The sequence below is a fragment of the Pyrgilauda ruficollis genome, unplaced genomic scaffold, assembly GCF_017590135.1.
Source record: "Pyrgilauda ruficollis isolate IOZ18807 unplaced genomic scaffold, ASM1759013v1 scaffold12, whole genome shotgun sequence".
Classification (NCBI taxonomy): Eukaryota; Metazoa; Chordata; class Aves; order Passeriformes; family Passeridae; genus Pyrgilauda; species Pyrgilauda ruficollis.
Window position 1 is genome coordinate 309,813 of NW_024510321.1, and position 24,784 is coordinate 334,596.

Here is a 24,784-nt window from a genome sequence, read left to right on the forward strand (position 1 = left end):
TGGCTATGCAGCACCTTATCTGCTTTGTTTACTGCCAAAAATAAGCATATCTTGAGTTCACTCCTGATATTTACACAGAGCTGAAGTGGTTGTGGGGCAGCCTGCTGGGCTCTGTTGTAGCTCTTTAACTATTAGCAGAAATCAGTTTTAAATTTAAAATACTGCGATTGCCAATAAGAATTGGCATGGACCCCAAAGAAATTGTTTTTAAAAACTAGAAATTTGACTTGCAAACATAGAAATTATGGTCTTGAGCTTCTGAGCTGTGATGGATTGGCAGCTCAGGTGATTTTTTTGCACTCAGTTTGTATTCATGAGGCAAAAAGGTGGGGAAATATAAAACCCATATATAACCTATATGTATATAACCTCATATAACCTATATGTATGTATATACAAGGTGAAGGGGCAGAGAAACACTTAGGATTATTGACTTGCTGTTGATTTGCCATTGTAACAGCTCCTGCCTGCGAGGTTATAAATAAACCTATTATTGATTTGATGCCTTTGGGACAGAATTCCTGTCCAGTGTGCAGCACTGATAACTCAGCAGCCGCCCGTTCCCGAGTCCCCACGTCACATTCAGCACCTGGCTGTGGGATGGACCCTTGAGGAATGTCTCTTGTCCCCCATCCCACCCAAACACCCTCTCCTGATGGGGTTTTTGCCCCCCTGCTGTTGCTGGGCTGTGGCAGCGAGTCCCCACAGCGCTGCCCTTTCCCCTGTGTGCTGCAGGAAATTTAATCTCCCCGGTAAATGACACCCAGAGCTATTTTGGAGCTGGGCTGTGGAGGGAAGGAGAAAGCACGTCAGCGATTTGACTGGAGGAGGACGACCCAGAGGAGGGTCAGGGGGGTGGCACAGCCTAACCCTGGGCAGCAGAGCCACTGCAGGGGGACTTGGGGGGACCTTCTGCTGCACGTCCCTGCCGTCGCTGGGGTTTCTGTTTTATTTCCTGGAGGGGAAAGAGGGGGGGAACCCAAGCCAGCATGGTCTCCCCATGTCCTCTGTTCCCCTCTTCCCTCTTCCCCCTCCTTTCATCTCAGTAGGAATCGGCTTTTTCTTCCTCTGCCCAGAGCTTTGTCCTCCTCAGACTCAGACAAGACTCCAGGTAAGACCGAAGCCTTCAGCTAAGGAGAGGTGGATTTGGGGATGCTGATGCCCAGCAGGAAGTGGAGAAGGTTGTTGGTAGCTGAGGGAGGGGTGAGGTTGTTTTTGTGCCATGCCTGAGGATGTTTTTTTTTTAAATTAAACATATTTGGGGATGGAGCTGAATTTGCAGGTAGTAAATCCATCCTTCCTTTGCTCTGAGCCAAATGTGGATTGTTCTGCTTAATTACTTCTGAGCAAAGATCAGCCTCCAGAGGAGGAAAGTGAAAAAAAATCAGGTTTAGAGCTGTAGACTCAACTTGATACACTTTGTCCCCAAATCTGAGACACCACTGGGAATGGAGAGCCTGGAAAGCACACGGAGAGGTGTCAGAAAGGAACATTTCAGAAAGCTTTATTTCCAGGGCATCATCTCAGTGCAGCTTTTCTCTTCAGCCAGGACTTTTTTCCTCTCTGAGCTCCTCTCTGGTGTCAATACAGGTTCACTCTGCAGCCCTCCACCCTCCTCCCATTTCTCCAAATGGTTCTGAGGGGAGATAGGCAGAGATGGAGCTCGACAGCTGAGGCTATTTTGGGCCCTACAGCTCAATGGGGTGGAGTGACTGTAATGACAATGACGTCCACTTGTTAAAATACAAGGGCTTAGGTCGGAGCCACGGCTGATTGTCACCAAGGGAATTCTTTGTCCATATGGGAGCCGTGATCCTGCAACTCCCTCGTGTAGGAAATCACATGGGCTGAACCAGGAGCGTTTCTAGCTTTGCAAGACTGGTTTTTTCCTGGGATTCTCTCACGGTTGCTTCTCTCCAGGCCTGTGTGTAAAGCAAAATGCAGCTGGGTGAAATTTGTGATGAAGTTTCTAGATTTACGTCACTCCTTTTCTGTCTCCTGGATTGAAACCCCAGAATTTGTGTGTTTTCTCTGCATTTGTCTCCTTTATTCTCAGCCCCACAGAACTGGAGTGAGTATCACAATGTGCCCAGACCTCTCTGGTGCTTTGGCCTTTTGCTATTGTCAGAGCAGCCTTGGGAGGCTCAGAAAAACAGAAGGAAAAGTGGCTGCTGTGGAGTCCTGAGGGGCTGCTCTGTGCAGTTTTAGGCCTCTGGATGTTTCAGGGGTGGTTTTGTAGCTCCATCATAGGTGGAATGTGAAGTCCCCACGTTGCAGTAAAGCCCAAGGAGGATGAACTCCCTTCCCTACATGGAGTTTCTTGGAGCTGTTAGGGTGTTGATGGAAAATGGTTTCTGGCCAGGTGGTTGAAAGTGGGGTGAGTTTTCTAAGAAAGTTCTGCCTCTGTAGAGAAGAAAGATAAAAAGTGTTTTAACCATAAAAATCACTTAAGTGGCTTGAATCTGTTGTGATTTTTATGAAGTGTGCTGCTAACATGGCTGGAAGGTGTCTGAGCCTGGTGACATGCACAAACCACGTGATTTGTTCTTGCTCCTCGCTGGAATTCTCTAAACGTCTGAACCCTTGTTGGCTACCAATCGTTGGGAACACCCAGGTTATTGGTAAGGGATTAGCAGGGGGAGCATGAGGGGATGCAGGTCCCTCTGAGGCACTTGGTGCGTTTCAGCCCTACCCTGAAGGTCAGAATTGTCTCGAGCTTCTCCTTTTCCCTGAGGGCTGCTCACCGTGTTTAACACCATGTCAGCCCCTGGCCTGCCAGGAGCTTTCCCTCAACATCTCCCATGGATTTTGGTTTAGGATGGAGGCTGTGGATGGGAGGGAATGCAGACAAGCCTTACTCTGGGTCCAGTTAGAAGCTCCTTGCAAAGGGTTTCGTGCGCCGCGGGTTCTCTGTGTCCGACACCTCCGGCGACGGATCCCCCACAGAAACCTCTCCCATCTGCTCATCCAGTGACCTTTGGACATGCCAAAATCGCTTCTCCCTCACTGAAGTGGAATTCAGAGTAGCCCAAGCTAAGCCCTGAGCCCAGCTCCTGAGGCACAGATACCGTTGCTGCTCCGGTGGAAGGGGATAAATCCCGCCTCCCTGGATTAGAGCTCTGAGCCCTGATTTAGGGGTGGAACGGGCAGCACTGGGCGTGCTGGTGTGCATTTCACCCCCAGAGCTCCCTGTCTGCTGGGACGGCTCTCAGGCACCCACCAGAGCCCGGCTGATGTCACCCAGCCTGCAGCTGACACCCAACACTTGTGCTACTCCAAAGTTGTCCATTCCCTGGGAGGGCAGATGGGTTAGTGCTGTTTTCCCTCAGCAGGGTTTTAAACATCAAAGGAAACCCAAACTTCCCATTTAACAACTCATCGACTTCCCTTCCCACCCACGGATTCCATTTCCTGATGTTTTTAGATGGAACAATACAAGCAGATAAGTAACGTAAACTGCAGTAATACCGGTGCTGCCTTGATTTTTATCTGGAGCTTTCATTCTCAGTGATGTTCTTTGAAAGCTCAGGATTCAGACACAGGAGGTTCCCTATAAATCCTGTCTTTCCTGGCAGGAAAAAGAGTGAGAGGATTAGAATTTAGCATTGCAGAGGAAGTTCAGGAAACATAAACTTCAAAGGCAAGAAAAATACCTCAAATCAATGTATTTTTGACTTGGGCAAAGAAAGGGTAAAAGAGGATTGAGGAAATGAGCAAAAAGGGTCATGATAGGGCTTAATGTGGTGTTGAGAGAAATTCTGTGCTTCTGATCTCTGTTTGGACCTTGGTGATCCCTTAGGTGTAATTATGTCCCAAAGTCTCCAATTTTGCTACTTATGACCACCTTTGTCTCGGGAATGTTTTATGGGATGGATTGCACGGTGCTTTTTGGTCCTTGCCCTGAGTGGACAGGATTCTTTTTCTAATCCTTGAATGGAAAGGCTTGGACAGAGAATAACGTGTTCCCCCTGTCCTCTCTCACACCAAGATCTCCACCACAGGCTGCTGACAGCTTGGGGGACAGTTCACCATGGGGGCACCTCTGCCTTCTCAGAGGCTGTGGAAGGTTTTCCAGGTGCAGATCAGCAGTGAATCCCAGGAGACTGGGATGGAGCCAGGCTGGGAGAGCTGAGGTATCCAGCCTGGAGGAGAGAAGGCTCCAGAGAGAACTCAGAGCCTCTTCCAGGGCCTAAAGGGGCTCCAGGAGAGCTGGAGAGGGACCTGGAACAAGGGATGTGGTGAAAGGATAAGGAGGAATGTCTTCCCACTGCCAGAGGGCAAGGTTGGGTTGGATATTAGGAAGAAATTCTTTATTCTGAGGGTGGTGAGGTCCTGGCACAGGTTTCCCAGAGCAGCTGTGGCTGCCCCTGGACCCCTGGAACTGTCCCAGGCTGGGTTGGATGGGGCTTGGAGCACCCTGGGATGGTGGAAGGTGTCCCTGCCATGGCAGGGGTGGAAGAGGAGGGTCTACCATGGGTGGACCATGGGTCTCTAAGGTCCCTTCCAACCCAAACCACTCTGGGATTCGGTGGAACCACCATCAGGGCTCTCCACCTCCTGAGGAGTTCCACTTCTGAGCACTCCAGCAGGAACTGAACAGCTCTCTGGTGGGTCCCACTGCAAGGCACTCATTCCCCTGTCCATGGGAAGCACTGGCAGGGGTGGCACAGGAGTGGGCAGGAGGCCTGGACCAGCTGCATCTTGGCTCCAGGGCAGTGATTTATTTATTTATCTGACAGCTCTGTGCAGTCCTGCCTCTTTCCCCAAACACAAACCAGGGAAAATCCGAATGAATAAAGACATAAGCAAAATTATGAGTGCTGCCAGTTTGCCTTTGGCGTGCTCAGAAATGCCCCAGATGGGAATGTGATCTCTGCTGCAAATGATAAATCACAGAGGGATTACATGGGGAAATGTGACACTGGCAAATGTCTGAGATTTATTGGAAAGGGCATTTGCATTGACTAGGTTTATTCATGCTTTGTTGCTGGTCCTGTTCCTTCCAAGGGAGCTGTCCTGGCACTTGCAGAGAGTTACTATTTTATTTTTTTTAAGTTTCAGACTTACTGGACTTTTTTGAAGTTTGAATGAACATGTAAATAATTGAAATCAGAATAATTATTGAATAAGTTGATTCACAAGTTACAGAGTAGCAATATTAAATCTTTTCCTTTCAGTACATTCACAAGTCTGTCCTCTCCTGACTCCTAAATCTATTTATCATCATAATCCAGTGTGATGTGTTTTATCCCATTTGAAATGGGATAATGTAATTTATCCCATTTCATTTAAATTTATCCCATTTCATTTAAATTTAATGTAATTTATCTTGTGCAGCCTGTCTAACTTGTTAGATGTGTTAGATACATGCACAGCCTCATCCTTGCTGCAGGTTAGGATTTCATGCCTCTTACTGCATTTCATGCTCTCCACACCCATAAAACAAGTTTTCCCCCCTCTTTTTCAGATGGGGGCTAAAGATACAAGAAATGGAGTATCTATCTCATAATTATAAAAGAAAGCCAGCAGCAGAGCAAGGAATTAACCCTGTTTTTTCTTTCCATGTTAGAAGAATATCTTAAATAATGATGAGCACACACGGTTTTCACTGATCCCTGGGTTTTATTCTGGCATTCTGGCCATTCATAATGGTGTAAAAAACCTTCAAGTGTGAGGGCACATGGTGAAAGCTGCTGGAGGTGTAGGTAAGAGCAGGGGATGTGGGTTTTCACCCCACACTAGGAGGTCTGTGGACACAGGATCTTGTACTGGATGGGGAGGAGTTGCAAACACCAGATGAATTTTTGGGAGCCATGGGAGAGGGAGGCTGGACCTTGAAGCCACTGGGAAGAAGCATCTTGGATGGATTTACTGCACCAGTTTGGTTCAGGAGCAAAGCCAACAGGTGTGTGGTGTTTTTTGCCAGTTTTTTGGCTGTTCCTGACTGTTTTTTGGCTGTTCCTGACTCTGAGGTACCAGGCAGCATCTGGGGGGTCTGTGTTTGGGCAGAGCTTAGCAGGGAGAGAAGGATGCACTATAGGAAGAGAGCAGCATTCCTGCTCCTGTGAGAGCCAGGCTTTGAGAGCCCTCACCCTGCTCCTCCTGCCCAGAAAGGTGTCCTGGGGCCCAGGTGATGGAAGCAGCATGCAGGTGGGTTGAGGGAAGCCCCTGGCTGCTGAGAGGTCCCTGGCTGGCTCCCAAGCAGCTCCTCTCATGTCTCTGCAGCCACCTCAGTGCTCCAGGCACTTGTTCATGTGCAGAGCCAAACTGCAGAGCCCAGTTTGATGGAGAAGTGAAGCAACTCTATTTTTCTGCTCTTTTTTGACACTACAAAGCTGGGAATAAGTCAGAGTGATGCATCTGTTTGACACACTGTGAATCCAGGAAGGGTGAGATGTGGCAGTGTCTTCTGAAGGTGAATCCTAGTGCTTTGATGGCACAGTGCAGCCTGAAATTCAAGCTAATGGCTGGGAAATATTAGGACATGAGCTCTGAGTCTGTGTTTTGATTGTTAACTCTTAGTTAATGCAGTGAATGGTCCTGCTGGGCCCTCCAGAGTTGAGCTGAGCCTCAGCATCTCTTTCTGAGCATTGAAATGGTCCTTCCCCAAATGAGCAGGAGACTGATTGTCAATCAATTGACTTCAGTGGAAATTTCCACTGACTTCAGTGTACTTTGGCTCAAGCCCCAGGCTCCTATCTGCCCCTTCTAACCATTCATGCAGCTTCTCTGCTTGCAGCTGCACAAGCATTTCTGAAAACACGTTTTAAAGCTCAGCTGAGGGCAGAGGCTGGAGGTAGTAAGAGGGTTCAGAAAAGTTGAAACTAATTCACAGATTTCTAGACAAGTTTGAGATCAAGAGAAAAAAAAATCTGTGTATTGAAGGTCTGAAAGTCAGTTGGTCTTGGCACTGATGACTGCAAGTCGATCATTCTTTACCCTCTTAGCATTTACTAAAAGTAAATTTTCTCTGTTACTTATTCCCCCCCTCTCAGATTTAATGTTTGAAATTTGTTTCTTTATTTTCTAAAGATTTGTGGCACAATAATGAAATTTGCTCAATACCAGGAAACAAAAGCAACCAATATTGAATTAACTTAGAAAGGATCAATCTCATCTAAAAGGAAAAGTCTTTGATTGCTCCTTGTCATTTTGGTGTGTTCTTTGGAGTGGGAGACACAGGATAGGACAGGACATGGTGCATATTTTCTGTTAAATGTAGAAAGATTACATTTGGTTTTGCCTTAGGACTGTGACCCAGATCAAGTTTGAAGTTTGGCTCAGTGACACCATCTGGAATTGTAATAATGATCCCAAAATCATGGAATATCCTGAGCTGAAAGGGACCCACAGAGACCATTGAGTCCAGCTCCTGGCCTTGCTCAGGACAACCCCAAGAATCCCACCCTGTGCCTGAGGCAGTTTTCCAACAGTTTCTTGAGCTCTCCTAACAAATACCGTTTTGTATTTTTGTGACATCCCTTTTCCAGTATATGGATTTAGTGGTAACTTGTATTTTCCAATCCCCAGCAGCATAAATTGAATTAAATTTGTAATCTGTTATTAATTTTCATGCACAATTTGTCATTTACCTCAGCAAATACCTTGCAAGCACACAGTTATTTGCTAGCCCATCCCTCTCTTGATATGAAGTGGGAGGGGAGACAAGAAATTGGGAAAAGAAGTGATTTTTCCCAAGGTCATGCAGCAAATTGATCCAACCCTCAGTCCCTGATGCCATCAGTGATTTGTGCATTAACAAAAATGCACTAACAGGAGCTGGAAGAGGATGGAGAAATGGTGATTTAAGAAATTAAAGCAGGGTTTTGGCCTGCTCCTATTGATTTCTGCTGGAGATGGCGAGAGCACCTGCCATTGGGTGAGAGAGTGGGTGGGTGTGTGGCCAGCAGGGAAGCCAAACTGCTGCAGGATTAAGAAGGATATTTCTGTCTCACTGGCTGGGTTTGATTTCCTTTCTGAGTTACAGCACCCAGAGCCCTGGTCCTTCTGTGTGCAGCACTTTGAAGGTGAAAAAAGCAGGGATGTGCTCACCTGGAGTAGGACCATTCCTGTAGTCAGACAGGAGCAGCATGATGCCAAAGAAGTTAAACAGCTTGAAGAGAAATGGTGCACTCAAATCTTCTTGGAAAACCTGGTCTAGGAGGTGACATCCCTACCCATGGCAGGGGGTTGGAATGAGGTGATCTTCAAGGTCCCTTCCAACCCAGATTCGGAGATGGAGGCAGTATCTGGATGGGCAGACCCATCTCTCAGAATGTGGTGTCCAGTTTGTTCCTTGTGGCTGCAGAACCAGCCCATGTGTCACGCAGCTGTAGTGCAGGTCACTTTCTGAGTGCCCCAGATGAAAGGCATCGTCGTGTCCCTGCTGTATGAACAGCCCAAAGAGTTCTGTTTTGCCCAGAGGCTCTGTGGAGGAGTGAGCTGCCTTATGCAGCAGTTTGTTAACCTCAAATGTAAGAAATCCTCAAGACCAATAATATTCCAAGGCCTTCTCAGCTGAAATGAGAAGGGCATTGAAAACGTGGGCGTTCCAGGTGACAAACCCTGACACCACAGGAGTTCAGTGATTCTTTGGCTGCAGCCTTTGCCCTGCTCTGTGCTGACACTTTTCTCTGTCCCCCTGCAGGAAGGCAGCCAGGATGGATTACAGCTCGCTCAGCGGGGTCCCGCGCTTCCTCACCCGGCCCAAGGCCTTCATGGTGTCTGTGGGGAAGGATGCCACCCTGAGCTGCCAGATCATTGGAAACCCCATCCCAGTGGTGAGCTGGGAAAAGGATAAACTTCCAGTCCAGTCTGGGGGAAGGTTTAAAACCACAGAGGATGGGGATTTGTACCGGCTAACCATCTACGACCTGAGCCTGGAGGACAGCGGCCAGTACATCTGCCGGGCCAAGAACACCATCGGGGAGGCTTTTGCTGCTGTCAGCATCAAAGTGGGAGAGGAGACCACGGTCACAGAGTCAGCTCCTTACTTCATCCAGAAACCTACCAACATCAAAGTAACCTTGGGAGAAGACGTCATGTTCAAATGCAAAGTCCAGGGCAGTCCTCCCCTCTCGGTGAACTGGGAGAAGGACGGGAGATACCTGAGGAACAAAGCAGACGCCGGACGCTTCCAGATCGAGTCTGCTGGGGAGTCCAACGCTCTCACCATCCAGTGTGCCCAGCTGGGGGACAGTGGCACCTACACCTGCCGGGCAGAGAACCTCATCGGCTCCGCCAGCGCCTCGGCCGCGCTGGTGGTGGAAACGCACGGCTCCTCCAACCCGGGCAGCGACAGCACCTGCGGCAAGACGGCCTCCTTGCTGTCCCACCTGCAGAAGAGGCGGGAGGAGATCAGGAAGATGGACATCTCCCACGGGACTCTGGACTCGGCCTCTGCCCAGGCCTACTCCGCGGTGGAAGGGCTGTCCAGCATCGGCCTCAGCCTGTCCCGGGACTACGAGCGGGCGGCGGGGCTGACCAAAGGGGCCCGCAACGCCACGTTCGGGGCGCTGACGCGCACCTGCAGCGTGACGGAGGGCAAGCACGCCAAGCTGAGCTGCTACGTGACGGGAGAGCCCAAGCCCGTGATTGTGTGGAAGAAGGACAACGAGGTCATTTCGGAAGGCCGGCGGCACGTCATCTATGAGGACGACCAGGAGAACTTTGTGCTGAAGATTCTCTTCTGTAAGCAGACGGACAACGGGCTGTACACCTGCACGGCCTCCAACCTGGCGGGGCAGACCTACAGCTCTGTGCTTGTCACTGTCAAAGGTGGGTGGCTGTGGTTCTCACCAGGGAGGATGTGTCTGCAAGGACACGCCCTTGAACTGGGGTGGGGGTTTGAACAAAACTTCTGCCTCCAAACTGCTGCAGGGGAGTGTGTTAGGTGTGAATAAAGCTCTCCTGGTGGAAAGGGCTTGTGCACATGAATAGATGACCTGGGGACAGAGTTCTTAGGAAGGGCAGTATAGAGGCGCCAGGTAGGGGTGGATGAGGCAGAACTGGCTGTGATGCCTCAGGTTTTAGCATTTATATTTTCAGATGTGCTGCTTTAGTGTGTGGGTCTGGGCTTCATATCAGGGCATGGTGAGCTCTGTGCACAGAGCAGGGAGACAAAACAATTCCTGCTCCAGCTGGGCACCAAGGACAAATGATCCAAATCTCAGCCCAGGAGCACAAACCCCGTGGGCTGGAGAGAGAAAAACAAGCAGGATGGGACTGTATAGGCTGCAGCTGGAATTGGACAATTGGCTCCAATATGCTAATGAAACAAAATTTATAGAAGTGTTAGACCCTGTGACCAGTTGTCCATTTCGTAAACATTTTAAGTTTGCCTGGGGTGTAGCCCTGGCTGGGCTCTTGTGCTGCCCAAGGTGGATCTATTGAAGCCTCCTAATAAATCCCTACTTCCTTCTTTAGCTCCATCTAGTCTCTGTTCTAGGTCAGCCTGCACAAGGCATCAGCCGGTGGTGGGGCAGCTGGGATGCACCAGATCCCTAAGGCTCCTGGCAGTCCTGGTTTCACAGTGACGTGAGAGATCCATTCCCATGCTCTGGGTCAGTGACTGCCAATGCCCTGTCTCACCCTCCAGGCTTTAATCACATCTGGGTTTGTGTTCACCGTGGGGTTTACTCAGACATGCCATTTGTAGTAGTGGTGGAAACCCCTCCCTACAAGATGAGCATGTCAGGCTGCCTCGGATCCCCTGGGGGACCTACTCCAACTCTAATTACAGTCCAGCTCAGTTTTCCTGTACGGTGACCCACCAGCAGCCTGGTTCTTGCCAGGTTCTTCAGCTTTTTCCCAGCTTGGGTTGCTGGATAGTCTGTGTTCCTTGAATGCTCCTAGAAAACCTCCCAGACACAAGATGCCTTTGTTTGCCATAGTCAGTGGTGAAGAACTTGCCTTTAGAGGGTCACTCCACCCTTGTGAAGGTCAGTCCTAGTTCTTCAGAATGGCAACCAAAATGTGACACACAGTTTTTACAGAACCCCAGAATGGTTTGGATTAGAGGAGATCTTAAAAATCACCTCATTCCAACCTCCTGCCATGGAAGGGACACCTTCCACCTAACCAGGTTGCTCCAAGCCCCATCCAACCTGGTCTTGAACAATCCAGGAAGCTCTAAATTTTCCACCTGCTCTCCCATTTGGCAAGGGGACAGCAGGCAGTTTGCAACCCAGGCAGCACCTGTAAATGAGCTGTCAGAGACAAAAGGTTTTTCCACTTGAGTGGTAAAACTGATGATTTTTCACTGGCAACAAAGTAAATTAGAAATACAATCAAGTAGGAATTGTCTGTGTTTTGTACTCATCTTCAAGGCTCTCAAGTGTTATTTGGTTTTCTGTTTTCCCTTTTTTGGAAAGTGGCTCAGTCCCTGTGCCCATCAGTGACACCTGATCCGTGGAACTCACTGGCACTTGTCCCACCCCTTGCTGTCCCTCGGAGGTGCTGAGTGGCGTGGGGAAGGACATTTGTCCTGTTCCATAAAGCTGTGATTACCTCATGAGCTGGGACTCAGAGGTGAAGATCAATCCTGGCCCTTGGGTGGGGGATCATTTTGAGGAGGGATCAAGCTCAATTCCCTGCCCAAAACCTTGCAAAAGCAAACCCCCTGCTCTGCCTGTGCTTCTCCTAGTGCTCTCATGGCTGCAACCTGTTCCAAAGGAGGTGGGGAAAGCAAGGGAAGCAGCCAGTCTGGGAGCAAACCCCATGAGAAAGTGTTATTGATCCGTGTCCATTGTCCAGGGCTGCCTGTGAGTCAGGAGGCTGAAGTGGAAATGTTTATGGATTGTTTATTTTTTATGCTGTACCACGTTTGGCTCCCTGTCCAGGCCAAGGCTGCCATGGAAAATCTACGTGTATTGGTTATAATTAGGCCCTGATAAATGACTCTCTTTTGTGTCACCAGAAGATCTTCTCAGCCCTCCCAAGACAGGTCAGAATCATGCAGCAGATGAAAAAAGCTTTTAATTCTGTTGTTTGTGTCACTGGTGATGCCATCAGTTCATCTGCTATCAGGCTTAGGGAGGGAGATCATCTTGCCCTGCAAACTTCTCTTTGCTCAGCCATGTAGGAGAGGTTGAATTCTCCAAGCAGCCATCCCTAGAATCATAGGATCAGAGTGGTTCCAACCCCCTGCTATGGGCAGGGATGCCACTCACTAGATCGGGTTGCTCAGGGCCCTGTTCAAACTGGCCTTGAACACTTCCAGGGATGGGACATCCATAGAAAGCCTCCTATATTCTGTCAATCTACTTCCTAGGGACCTAAGGACCCAGGAACCCAACATTTGTGAATGCTTTGCTGAGCCTGTGCCTTAAAGATCACTGAGCTGGAAAAAAGAAAAAGGATTTTTGAGCTGTTCCTAAATGAGATTTAGTGAATCAGACTTAAACAAAGAAAGGCTACAGGGCAGAGAATCACTCTCCTAAATAAGGAAAACTGAATCTTGATTCGATTCAGAAATGTGTCTGGAACAGAGATAAAATCACAATCTGAGATGTGAGCTGTAAAAGGAATTGGGGAAATTGTGCCCAAGAAGAAACCTTTAACAAATCAAGGAGTGGGGAGGATGGGAGGAACATAAATAACCAGCTTGGGTTTGCTGAAGGCTTTGGAGATTTCCCTAGGCCATGTGTAAAGCTGGTGAGAACAGAATTCAGGTCTTCACCCTGGGCCAAGCCGTGTTCACTGGAGTCTCTGAATAAAGTAACCAGATACTGGATGGGAAGGTTAAAGGTTGCAAGCCAAACAGGATGGAGATGGGAAAAACACCCTGGTGCTGAGGCCACCTTATTCTCCCTCTGATCAGATGGGATTTTGGATGGTCACTGTCATGACAGTCACGTTGGAGATCTGAAAGAGAATTGCAACTTGAGAAATGAGGAGGTAGAAAGGAAATTTGGAAAGCACAGTAACTAGGAAGACCAAAGGCTGAAGATGGTGGAAGTTTGTCAATCCACATTTAGCCAGCTCTTACTGGGAGGATTTTCCATATTCTTACCTTTCCTGGATAATTTTCATTAGGCAGAGGGAAAACTTGCCTCTGGAATAATAAATGTGAGAATTCCAGCAATAAGAAAGAGGAAGCGTAGGCAAGTGAAAAAGTGAGGTCCAGAGGGCAGATGCGCCTTGATAAGGTTAAGAAAACATTGGGCTTCTTTGCAGGCTGCACCTATTCTTAGCAAAATATGTGTTAGCAGGACTTGCTTTTTAAAAATAACATCCTCTCACTGCCAGTTTGCTTGCTGTGGAGCAAACAAAAAAGCCTAGGACAGACTGGAGAAATATCTCCTCAGTATAAGCAATAAAATGAGTCTCTGATCAAAGTTCTTGCAGTTTCCTGTGAATTCCATGAGCTGCTCTTGCCCTGTGCTCCCTCAGTGTTTTGCTCTGCTGTGGCTCTCACATTTTTCCCAGGGGGCAGGTTTTGGCAGCTCTCTTATTTTCTGTCTTATTTGCACCTCTCTGACCTGGGTGTGGTGCTGGTTATGGGCCAGATGATTTGGGATGCCTGCTCTCAGGAGACCTCTGGTCCTTCTGTAGTCCCCTGACCCAAATCTACCCCCTCTGCCTGACCAGACACATTCTAGACCTTGTAAAGAGCATGGAGGTATGCTCAGGAGGAGGAGGCTGGTGGGCTTTGGAACCACTCTGACATCTCCAGAAGGGTTCATCCCAGGCTTCAATTCAGTTTATCAGCTGCTCCTGCTCCGAAGCTCCATTCAGAGGGAGATAAGACGTGTGTGCACATGTCAGCAGGACGAAAGCAGAGTTGTTTTCAGAGGATATCTGTGACCCCAAGCTGCCAAAGATAGCCTTGCACTGCCTTTCCCTGGCTGGGAGAGCCGTGCTGTTACTGCAACATGCTCCTGAGAGCCAACCAACCCTGCTGTGCTTGAACCTTTAAGAGCTTATTCCTGGAATAGTTTATTTATTTTTTTTTTACACTTTAGGTACTGCTTAGTGACTGTAAAGGGAGAGGGGTTAATGATATGGCCAGCTGCTCCAAGTATGGCAATACACTTGTGTGCCTCTCAGGTGCAGCTTGTGTTTCTTTTTGGCCCTTGTGCAGGTCTGCCTGTTCCCAGTGGCAGCTCCAGCCTCCCTCCTGCCAGAGGGCTGCATCCTTCTGATCAAAGCTTGCTTGGCCTCACACAATCCCAGAATGGTTTGGCTTGGAAGAGACCTTAAACCTCATCTCCTTCCAGCCCCTGCCATGGACACCTTCCATGTTCCCAGGGTGCTCCAAGCCCTATCCAGCCTGGCCTTGGACACTTCAGGGATCCAGGGACAGCCACAGCTGCTCTGTGCCAGGGCATCCCTACCCTCAGAATAAAGAATTTCATCATAATATCTTATTTAACCCTGAAAAGAAAAAAAAAATCAGGAAAGAGAAAAAAGGCTAATCACCATCTGGGGTGTGGGCAGAGCAGATCTGTGTAACCATAGCTAAAGGCTTTTCAAGGCAAGACTTTGACTTGCCTTAAACTGTGGTGCATTTAGGCATAAAATTTTTAAAAAAAAATTCCAAGTTGCCATGGTTCGTGTCACCTTCCTGTTCCTGGACATATTGTATGGGTTCTCAGTCAGGTTTTAGCCTCAGGATAACAAAGGTAGTCCATAGCATTGCTCCCTCCAGGTGTTCTGTCAAGCCTTTAGAGTCTGGTACCTTATTTAAACTGAAAGAGGGGAGCTTTTTATCAGATATTAGGAAGAAATTCTTTACTGTGAGGGTGGTGAGGTGGGATGGAGTCACAAAAACCAGCTGGGAGCTGGGACAGCCATTACTGGGAGGTGAAGGTACATATCCAGGCATGATCTCTCACGAAGCATGAGCAATGTTTCAGCACTGGCTAATCCAAGTGTGTGACACGACTGTGGCACCAGTCCCGTGGCCCTGACTGCTGGCTGTCCTCTTCAGTCCAGCTCCTCTTTGCCCACTTTAGGGCTGGGGTAGCAGGGTGATGTCACAGCGCAGCTGTCGCTGGAATTTGACATTGTTCAGCTCATGAAATGACTTCCCTCACTGTCATGCAGCTGCTTTGTGGGTTTGATCTATGCTTGGGTTTGGCCCACAGCCAGAGCACTGCAGCCCCACTGCTGCAGGAGGGCTGAGGCAGTTGGGAGACTGGGGCTCATTCTCTGTTTCTTTTATTGTTGTTGGCAAAAGCTGATACGGAGCCTTTGGGGCTGGTGGGGAGAACAGAAAACTCCTCCTTTGTGCACATCTGACTGTGCACAGCCACCTCACAGCTCTCTGTGCCCTTTCACATCACTCTGCTGAGCTGATTTCTGCTGTAAGACCTTTAAATCATTGGTTCTTGCATCAGCTGCTCACTCCCACCTGGAATTTCTGCCCTGTGTTCTGTCCCATGACCAGCTTGTCTGTCATTAAACTAATTCCAGAAGGATTCCTTTTAAGGCCTTTTACTCCAGCCTGGCCTTGACCACTTCCAGGGATGGGGCAGTCACAGCTTCTCTGGGCAATGTGTCTTAAAGTCTCACCACCCTAACGGAGAAGAATTTCTTCCTAAATTCCCATCTAAACCTACTCCCATCATAAACTCTTATTTCTCCTTCCACTTTTTACCCTCTTCAGAACCCACCATCCCCTTCAAGGCGAAACTGAAGGATCTTGAAGTGAGGGAGAAGGAATCTGCCACCTTCCAGTGCGAAGTGCCCGTTGCTGGGACAGAGACAGCTTGGTTCAAGGAGGAGACCAAGCTGCAGCAGAGCAAGAAGTACAACATCGAGGAGGAGGGCACCTACCGCCGGCTCACCGTCCAGAACGTCACCACGGATGATGATGCTGTTTACATCTGTGAGATGAAGGAAGGGAGCAGGACCATTGCAGAGCTCTCTGTCCAAGGTAAGTGAAATATGGGTCTCCTCGAGCCAGGTCTCATAAGCTCTTGGAGGTCTATATCACACCCAAGATAGCTCAGCTACCTTAGCAGGATGACTATGGTGGTGTTCGAGGGTGCCAGGACGAGTGAAGAGAGGAGAATCTTGACTCCATGTTTCAGAAGGCTGATTTATTATATTATGATATATATTATATTAAAATGCTATACTAAAACTATACTAAAAGAATAGAGAGAAAGGATCCATCAGAAGGCTAGAAAGAGGAGAGGAATGATAACAAAAGCTTGTGACTCTCAGAGTCTGATACAGCTGCATCTTTGATTGGTTATTAAGTAGAAACAACTCAAGAACCAATCAAAGATGTACCTGTTGGTAAACCATGTACAGACCACATTCTACAGCCATCAGATAGTTAATTGTTTACATTTCTTTTCTGAGGCTTCTCAGCTAGAATAGGAGAAAAATCCTAGCAAAGAATGTTTCATAAAATGTCATGGCTACAAACGACTTCTGTGGTAGTGTTGGAAACAAAAAGGTTTTAATAAAAGGCAAAATAACAAAGCTCTTTACACAGAAAAACCGAGCCAGGGCAAGAGGTCTTTGCCTCTGGTAAAACACCCCACAAAAGTGATTAGTTTCTTTGTTCTCTTCTTTTTCTTGTAAATTGCTCAGGTGGGACTTTTTGGCTCCTGTCCAATTGGCTATCCTTAAGTTTGAGGTGAAGTCCCCCAGGTCCTATGAGATGTCTTTTCACCTAATTGAGGATAGAAACTTCTGGGCTTATTTCCTTTTCAAGGGGACAAAGAGTTTTGTCACTCTGTCAACAGGGGTCACATTGCTATAGGTACAGCTCTTGGTATTTCAGATTGGCCAAAAGTGTGGAATTCACACGTGAGACTCCAGGTTTGGCCTTGTGAGCAGGATTTGCCATGTCCAAGTGAATACTGAAGAGGATCAGAGTCCCTTGTGGTGTGAAAATGTGGTCAGTGTGTCCCTGGGGCTCCTGCCAGGGTGCCTCTGGACACAGGGCCACACAGCAGGGACAGGCTGTGTTGTACAAGATGTCACCCAGTGGGAGCCCATGCTGAAAGAAGCTTTCTCCAGCTGTGGTCTGGCCCTGTAGACTGCTCTTTGATGCCTTGGAGTGGCTACCTGAAAGATTAAGAGAATAAAAGTGGGTATTTATTGAAGGCCTTCAATAGGTTCACCTTAGAAACCTCTGAGAGGGGCTACACCCAGGATGGACAATGGTCATGGGTTTTTCATGCAGTTATAAGTTTGGTCCATTTACATACCAGGGGTTCATCCTCCAATTACAGCTTCAGGTAATGAAGTAATTTACTACAATTTTTCTCCCCCCAGTTCACAAAATTCACAGAATTCCCAGAATGAGCAGGTTGGAAGAGACCTTCAAGGTCATCAAGTCCAACCCAGCCCCAGCACCTCAGCTGAACCCTGGCCCCCAGTGCCACATCCAGGCTTTGTTAAACACACCAGGGATGGTGACTGCACCACCTCCCCGGGCAGCCATTCCACAACTTTATCACTCTTTCTGTGAAAAACTTTTTCCTGATATCCAACCTAAACTTCCCTTGGTGCAGCTTGAGCGGACTTCACTGCTGTTTACCTCTTTCAGGGCCCAAGACAGTAAGGTGCCCCTGAGTTTCAGGCCCAGAGAGGAATTGTTTTATCTGAATAAAACAGGAGAACAGCAGCTGACAGGCTGTGGAGTTTTAGAGTTATACCCTAAAGCAGTACAGGATCTGAAAAACATAAAAGCTGCATCCTAAGGCATCACCTTAACATAACCCCAAGCATCAGATGTGTCCCCTGGCACTGTCACACCCATCTTGTCTGGTGCCCAGTGAACAGAGTGGTGACTCTTGTCCAGGAGTGGTGCTGACCACTATGAAAAGGAGGTTTAGCAGCTGTGGCCAGATGTGTGGTGCAGGCTGTAGTCAACACCAGGATGGTTTAGATTGGAAAACACAGCTCCAGACCCCTGGGAGTTGGAGCTGTTCTCTGGAGTTTTGGAAGGGGACAAGGAAAGGACAAAGTGTGGATGGCCATGCCCAAGTGTCCTGAGTCTGGTGGTTCAGACTGGAGTGGGAGTAGGTGTAGTTGGTATGGTGAGGGTGTCTCTCAGTGAGTAGACACAAACCCCAGAGCTGCAGGCACTGGAGGCTGCCACAACTACAGGATTAATCTTGTCCTGACTCATTTGAAGCCTGAGTATACTCCCAGTGAAACCAGAAGGAGTTCTTCATACATAAATTGCTACATGACAGCTGGGTGATGAGCATCCTCATGCAAATTCCTTTTTGTACCACCAGTAAAGAGCTGGGAGTGCACAGAGGTGAATGCAGAAGGGAAAATTTAGTCCAGAGACTTGGGAGGGTTCAGACTGACATCTTTTTTTGCACCTTCTGTTCTGGACCAGCCCACTCCTGTGTGTTGCTCCCAGTAGGACAGCTGGTATTTTTTCACTTGTTTGTGCTGTAATGGTATGTTCCATCCAAAAGAGAGTGACTGAGCCAGGTGGAGCTTTCTGGAGGGAAAGGAGGCAGAGCCTCCCTGGGGGAGCCTTGTGCCTGCCCTGGGAGGGAATTGGAGGGAGCAAGGTGGGACTGGGACAGTGTGAGAGCTTGGCCAGAGGTAAAGAACTGTGGGATGAGGACAGTGCTGAGGGCAGAGAGGTCAAGGAGGATAAGCAGAGAATCAAGTCTTGGAATCTTGTGGTGAAAGCTGTGCCTGATCTGTTATTTTATGAAGGAGTTCAGCAATGCTGTTCATTAAACAGCTCTGGGTGATCTGCCTGAGCAAATCCTCTTTCACCTCTCAGGGACTACCCTGGAGCTGGAGCCAGTCACTGTCGATCATTTGGGGTGGTCTCCTTATGGTTTGGCCAATCTTTTCTGTGGATATTCACATCTTATAGCTTTGAGGTTGTCCTAGTAAGTGATGATAATCACAGTCACTTGGAAAGGACATAAATTCATTCAATGTGAATTTCTCTGCTGATACTGAGAAGAAACCTGAGCTTTTCAGTGTCTTTCTCATTAATTTGGGTAACTTGTGTGTCTGCCATGTTGGTTATATGACTTTGATGGAGATGAAATCCTAAAGGCAGAGGAGAGACCTGTCTGGCTTTAGACTGACCTACTTCAGCATAATTTTAATTAGAATTCCCAGCATATGTGGAAAATGAAAGCTGTCAAATCTCTTCTCTTGCAAGGCTGTGTATATTTTGTATTTACCCAGCATCTGGTTTTGCTTGGTAGACAAGAAACCTGAATGACTGCAATTCAAAAAAGATTTGCTTTTCTCTCTTTGAAGGCCAAAATGAGTCCTTGGGGTCATCTACTCTGTGTGACTCAGAGCCTTGAAATTTAATTTCAGGTGCCTGCATGGTATCTATAATATTTTGATTTGGTGTGGGCTAGTCCTATTTCAGTCTGGATGGTCCAAAGCGTTTAATATCTGCCATTTACTGACTACAATTATTTTGTTATCTGAAGGGAACATCATTAAAAAACTCCCACGGAAAACTGCTGTCTTCATCAACGACACGGCCACCTTCTGCGTGGAGCTGGACAACGACTGCCAGAACGTCAGGTGGCTGAAGAACAGAGAGGAAGTGAAACCCAGCGACCGAATCTCCATCACGTGCTCTGGCAAACAGCACACCATGACCATCCGGGAGTGCAAGGTGGAAGATGCTGGAGAGATTGCCTTCCTGGCTGATGAAAGCAGGACTTCCACCCAGTTCACTGTGACCAGTAAGCTTCTCTTTTGTTTGGCCTTGGTGTTGTGTCTTCCCATGGCACTGTTGTTGTTTTGAGTACCACCGTGATAATTTTGGTGTCCAAAACCAGCTGAAGGTTTGATGTCTGCCACAAAAAGGCAACCTGTCTGTGAGTGTAGTGAGGTGTTTGGAGGGATCCAAACAGGACTTCCACCCAGTTCAATGTGACCAGTAAGCTTCTCTTTTGTTTGGCCTTGGTGTTGTGTCTTCCCTTGGCACTGTTGTTGTTTTGAGTACCACCGTGATAATTTTGGTGTCCAAAACCAGCTGAAGGTTTGATGTCTGCCACAAAAAGGCAACCTGTGAGTGTAGTGAGGTGTTTGGAGGGATCCAAACAGGACTTCCACCCAGTTCACTGTGACCAGTAAGCTTCTCTTTTGTTTGGCCTTGGTGTTGTGTCTTCCCATGGCACCGTTGTTGAGTACTACCGTGATAATTTTGGTGTCCAAAACCAGCTGGAGGTTTGATGTCTGCCACAAAAAGCCAACCTGTCTGTGAGTGTAGTGAGGTGTTTGGAGGGATCCAAACAGGGAGAATATCTGTCATGGAATGGATTGGGTTGGATGGGATCACCTCATTTCACCCCATGCCATGGGCAGGGACACTTTCCATCAGACCGAGATTGTCAGGGCCTTGTCCAGCCTGGCCTTGAACACTTCCAGGGGTGGAACATCCATGGTTTCTCTGGGTAAGAGCAGTGTTGGGGAAAAAGCATGGCACAAACTTATCTTACTTGACAGAGCAGTAGCAGCAGGTGCAACATTGTCAAGACTGGACCTGAAATGAAATTTTGGTGAAGTTGCCTAATTTTATTTGGTATTATTTTGATGACACTGCATTTCCTAGGCAAAATCTGCTTTATTTAAGACATCAATACATATGATTTCTAGCTCTGTTGCAGTTCTGGATCATATATGAACAAATCACCCACTCCAGTCACAATTTGGGAAGAGTAATTATTTTTTCTCTCACCGCTGCAATCACTCAGTGGCAAAAAGGAATGTTTTATTTTACAGATATGTAACTGCTGTGTTATCCAAACTTGGTTTGGGCATTCTGAAGCCACTGAATTAAAATGAGGAGAAATTGAGGAAAGTGTCACATTTGGCTTTGTGACAGTTTCTATGGTATTTGTAAAGCTGTAACATCCAAACAAGCACCTATGCAATGGGAACAACAAAGTTCAGTTTGATTTCAGCCACTGCTGTTTAAATTATGAAGAAAGGGTTGATTCCTGGAATAGAAATTATAAGGATCTGCCTTCCCACAGGTATTGCTGAAGAAAACATTGCATTACCATTTCTGATGGCAAGGTCAAGAGATCCCATTCCAGGGCTTAGCATTCAGCTTAATGTTACCCTAATGGGACCTTTGACATCTATCTGTGACCAGCAGTTACTGACAGGCTGGTAACTGTGCACCCCAAACCACTTCTGTGTCTATTTCTGTAAGGAAGGAAAAGCGTATCGCCTTGAGATTTCCTATTTTTACACTTTGTGCATATCAGATTTACTGCCTGGAGAATCCTCTGTGCTATGTCCACATCTCTTTCAATTAGCTGGGTGAGATTGGTGGTGGCTGCTCTGATATATTTTATAATGTACAGGCAATGTTTGTGTATTATTTGTCCTCTTGTAATGGTAATGCAAGATGAAAAATAATGCAAATTATGTAAAACCATTCCCATTTTAAAGATGGGGAAACTGAGGCAGGAAGGAGATCAGTTGTCCCAGAGCTCAGTTTTTAGTTTAGGCTCATCAACAGACTCCATCTACAGTCAGGAATTCTTGAGTATATCCACTGTGTGATTGTTTCACTCACTTCCCACACCTTCTTTAAACTGGATTAATTGCTGCTGAGTGTGCTTTTCGTGGGATCACAGCTGGAGTCTGGTTGACTGACTTAACCCAGACACCTTTCAGATAGCCAAAATTAAATGAAATTAATCCTGGGCCATGCCAGTAGAGGTGTAACTAGAGCACATCAGGTAATTCCTCTTGACCATATAAGTGGCAGCACATAGTGAATAATCCTGATGGGACTTGAGCCTTCTCTAAAGGATTCAAGAGGAATAAAAGGGTGAAAATAAATATTCATTATGCAAATACCTGCAGGAATACATTTGTAGCCTCAGGTACCATAAAATAGCCACATCTCCTCAATAGTAGGTTCTCATGGTGGGGACACATCTTTGTCATTTCCTTTTGAAGGAAATTCCCCAGTCCCAGAAGCTGGTTCTGCATAAATTAGTAAAATAAAGATCCCAAATGATGTCACTCTTGGGAGACAAAGTTACGGCTTCTGAGTGGGGGTAACATAAAATTCAGGAGCAGGACAGATACCCAGATGCAGGAGGCTGCAGGGAGCATCCAAGCCTGTGTAACAAGCCAGGCTCTCCATAATTCTTTAAAGATTTGAACAATCTTTACTGATGGTTTTACCCATCTTCTGAGTGAAAATAAGGAGCTGAGTGTTAGTCTGCTTTGCCCAAGAGCTGTGAAGGGCAGAAATATGTGTCTGTATCCAGCACTGAAGATTTAAGCCTACAAAATGTTTGTTGAAGACTCTCTGATTGTGATGACAGTTTTAATATTGTGTAGAAATCACATATGTTTAGCTGTGCAGTACCAGTAGTGGACATCAAAGTTGGAACTCGATCTGGAATGATAATGATTCTGTGATGTTTGTTTAAAACAGCCTCAAAGCATCGTCCATCCATTCTCTTGCTTTTCCATCTCACACCAATGTTTTATGGAGGTTTATTAAGCAAGACGAACTTTTAGCCCAGCGTAACTATTTTGGCTTTTCTCCTCTAATATAACTTACTGCTCTGTTTTGTTTTGTTTCCTTCCCTTGCGCAGCTCCCAAAAAACCTCCCACCCAACCCCCAGCTGACCCTGTGGTGAAAAATAAAACAGAAACCTCAGTGACACTGGCGTGGTCCCCTCCGAGGATGGAGCGGCCCGTTCCAGTCGACGGCTACATTGTGGAGCGCAAGAAACTCACCGGCTTCACCTGGGTGAGGTGCCATGAGTCCCACGTCCCCAGCCCCGAGCTCACAGTGAGCAACCTGGCAGAAGAGGCTGACTACCAGTTCAGAGTGTCTGCTGTCAATGCCTATGGACAGAGCCCCTACCTGGAATTCCCTGGGAGCTTGCACCTTGGTGAGCACGAAACCGGCACAAAACAGGGTGGTCGGGCACGTGGGTGCTTTCAAAACATTTCCCGTGACTTTGAGGATGGAGAAACAGCCCAGCAAATCCTCTTTGCCTTCACTGCTGGTTCTCCTGCTTCACGCCAACCACTGACCTTCGCCAAAGGGAGGAAGGAAAAAGTCCAAACCCATCCCAGTGAGGGTGGTTGGGTTTCTGTGGTGGAGCCGTGGGTGTGTTCATGTTCCAGTATCCCACATCAGGCTGTGGAGGAGGCAGGGCTCCCTGCTATGGACCTTAAACCTGTAAATGCTTCTTCTGCACCTGCAATGAAAGGAAAACTTGAGATGGCCTTATGGTACAATTTTCAATATATAGACATGAGATATCGATCTTGCACCTAGAGAATATTTATGGGTGATCATACCATCATGAAAAAGTTCTAGCCAGTCTGTGTTTAATCTAAAGTTTCTAGGAGAAATCCAGGGGTTTTTCTTTATTTCTAGTGTGCCAATGTGCCCATAGAATCATTGGGTGCAATGGGATTTCTTCTTCCTTTGAATCACTACAACTAGAAGATATCTGTACAGATATTGAAGACCCACAGAAACTTTGATCATAGTGTGACTTGTGGTTGTGTCATCCTTGTCCCTTGCTGTCTGAACATGCCTGTATTGCTCTAGAATATCTAGAACTGACTCGTAGGGATATCTAGAGGTCCCTCTTTCTGAAATCTAAGAATAATATTAGCTATTCAATAAACAACACACTTGTAAGGGACTTAGGTGTTTCTGGCCTATGCCTTTATACATTTTAGGGATTAAAAAAAAGTCAGTAAAATGCACCTGTTTTTCTAGACCTGTAAAAACAGGACTCCAGAGATCAGTTACCTGCAGCAGAAGGAAACAAATCCTTTAGACCAACCATGCATTTCCTTCACTGCATGAGAATTTTATAAAGCTGCAATAATTAATTCTCACGTCTTGTTTTCCCTGACAATTTGGTTCCTAAGATGAGTTATCCTCCACGACAGTCTTGTTCTCAGAGGTGTGTGCTGTTCTTCCCTAGAACCCGTCCTGGCTGTGAAGAACCCCCTGACAACAGCTGAAGTTGCACCTGGAGGGGATGCCCTGTTCACTGTTGATCTGACCAAGACATGTTCTGGCACCTGGTACCTGAATGGCAAAGTCTTACAGGAAAGTGAGACCTACATCATCAACAGAACCCAAACCACTCACACCCTGCTCATAAAAAATGTCACCAGGAAAGATGACGGGGCAGAAGTGAAGTTTGTTGCCAATGACGTTGAGACCAGCACCAAGATGAGAGTGAGAGGTATTTATTGTCATTGCTGTCCATCCTTCTCCCAGTCAGGGGGTAGTTGCTGGGAACTGAGGATTAAAACTGGGGCTGGAGGCTTTCCTTGGTCTGTGGAAAGCACCTGAAATTGTGTCATGTGATTAATGTGTGTCCTGGTAATGACCTCGCAGCTCAGAGGGAGTTGATCTGGCCAGCTGAACTAGATTGCTTCACATCATCTCACGAATTTCTGTCAAATTTCTGTCATTCACAACCATCTGTCAGTGGATTCTGTCCCCAAATCTACCACTAATTCACCTTAAAGTTGCAATTTCAGCTTTAGCTTTGACCAGTCTCTTTGACTGTAATAATCTTTCAAAAGAGCATTAATTTCTAAAAAAACTTTTCTTGTAGGTTTTTTAGTCCACCATGTGTGGGATATAAAGTTAGTATGCTGGAACTTGATTTAAGATTAAGGTTTCCTCTATGAAATGACTGTAACATCTGTACCTACCACATTGCAAGGCAAAACATAATGAATTCATAATGAACCATTTATTCTGGAAGGATGTGTGGCTTGGAAGATCTCTGCAGAAGCATGTTTAGAGTATTATTTATCAGTAGGAAAAAAAGTGTTGATTTTTTTTTTCTC

At 47.1% G+C, this 24,784-nt stretch overlaps 1 protein-coding gene across 1 annotated transcript in view; it reads left to right on the forward strand.

The window, feature by feature from the left end:
* The first annotated feature begins 850 nt into the window (after positions 1-850).
* OBSCN (obscurin, cytoskeletal calmodulin and titin-interacting RhoGEF) overlaps positions 851-24,784 on the forward strand; it is a 176,302-nt gene continuing 152,368 nt past the window's right edge. Inside the window, exons 1-6 of the mRNA XM_041488781.1 lie at positions 851-1,111; positions 8,648-9,777; positions 15,611-15,880; positions 19,395-19,655; positions 22,543-22,845; positions 23,902-24,168. Coding sequence (XP_041344715.1) covers positions 8,661-9,777; positions 15,611-15,880; positions 19,395-19,655; positions 22,543-22,845; positions 23,902-24,168 — 2,218 coding nt within the window. The 5' untranslated portion in view covers positions 851-1,111; positions 8,648-8,660. The remainder of the gene's footprint in view (positions 1,112-8,647; positions 9,778-15,610; positions 15,881-19,394; positions 19,656-22,542; positions 22,846-23,901; positions 24,169-24,784) is intronic.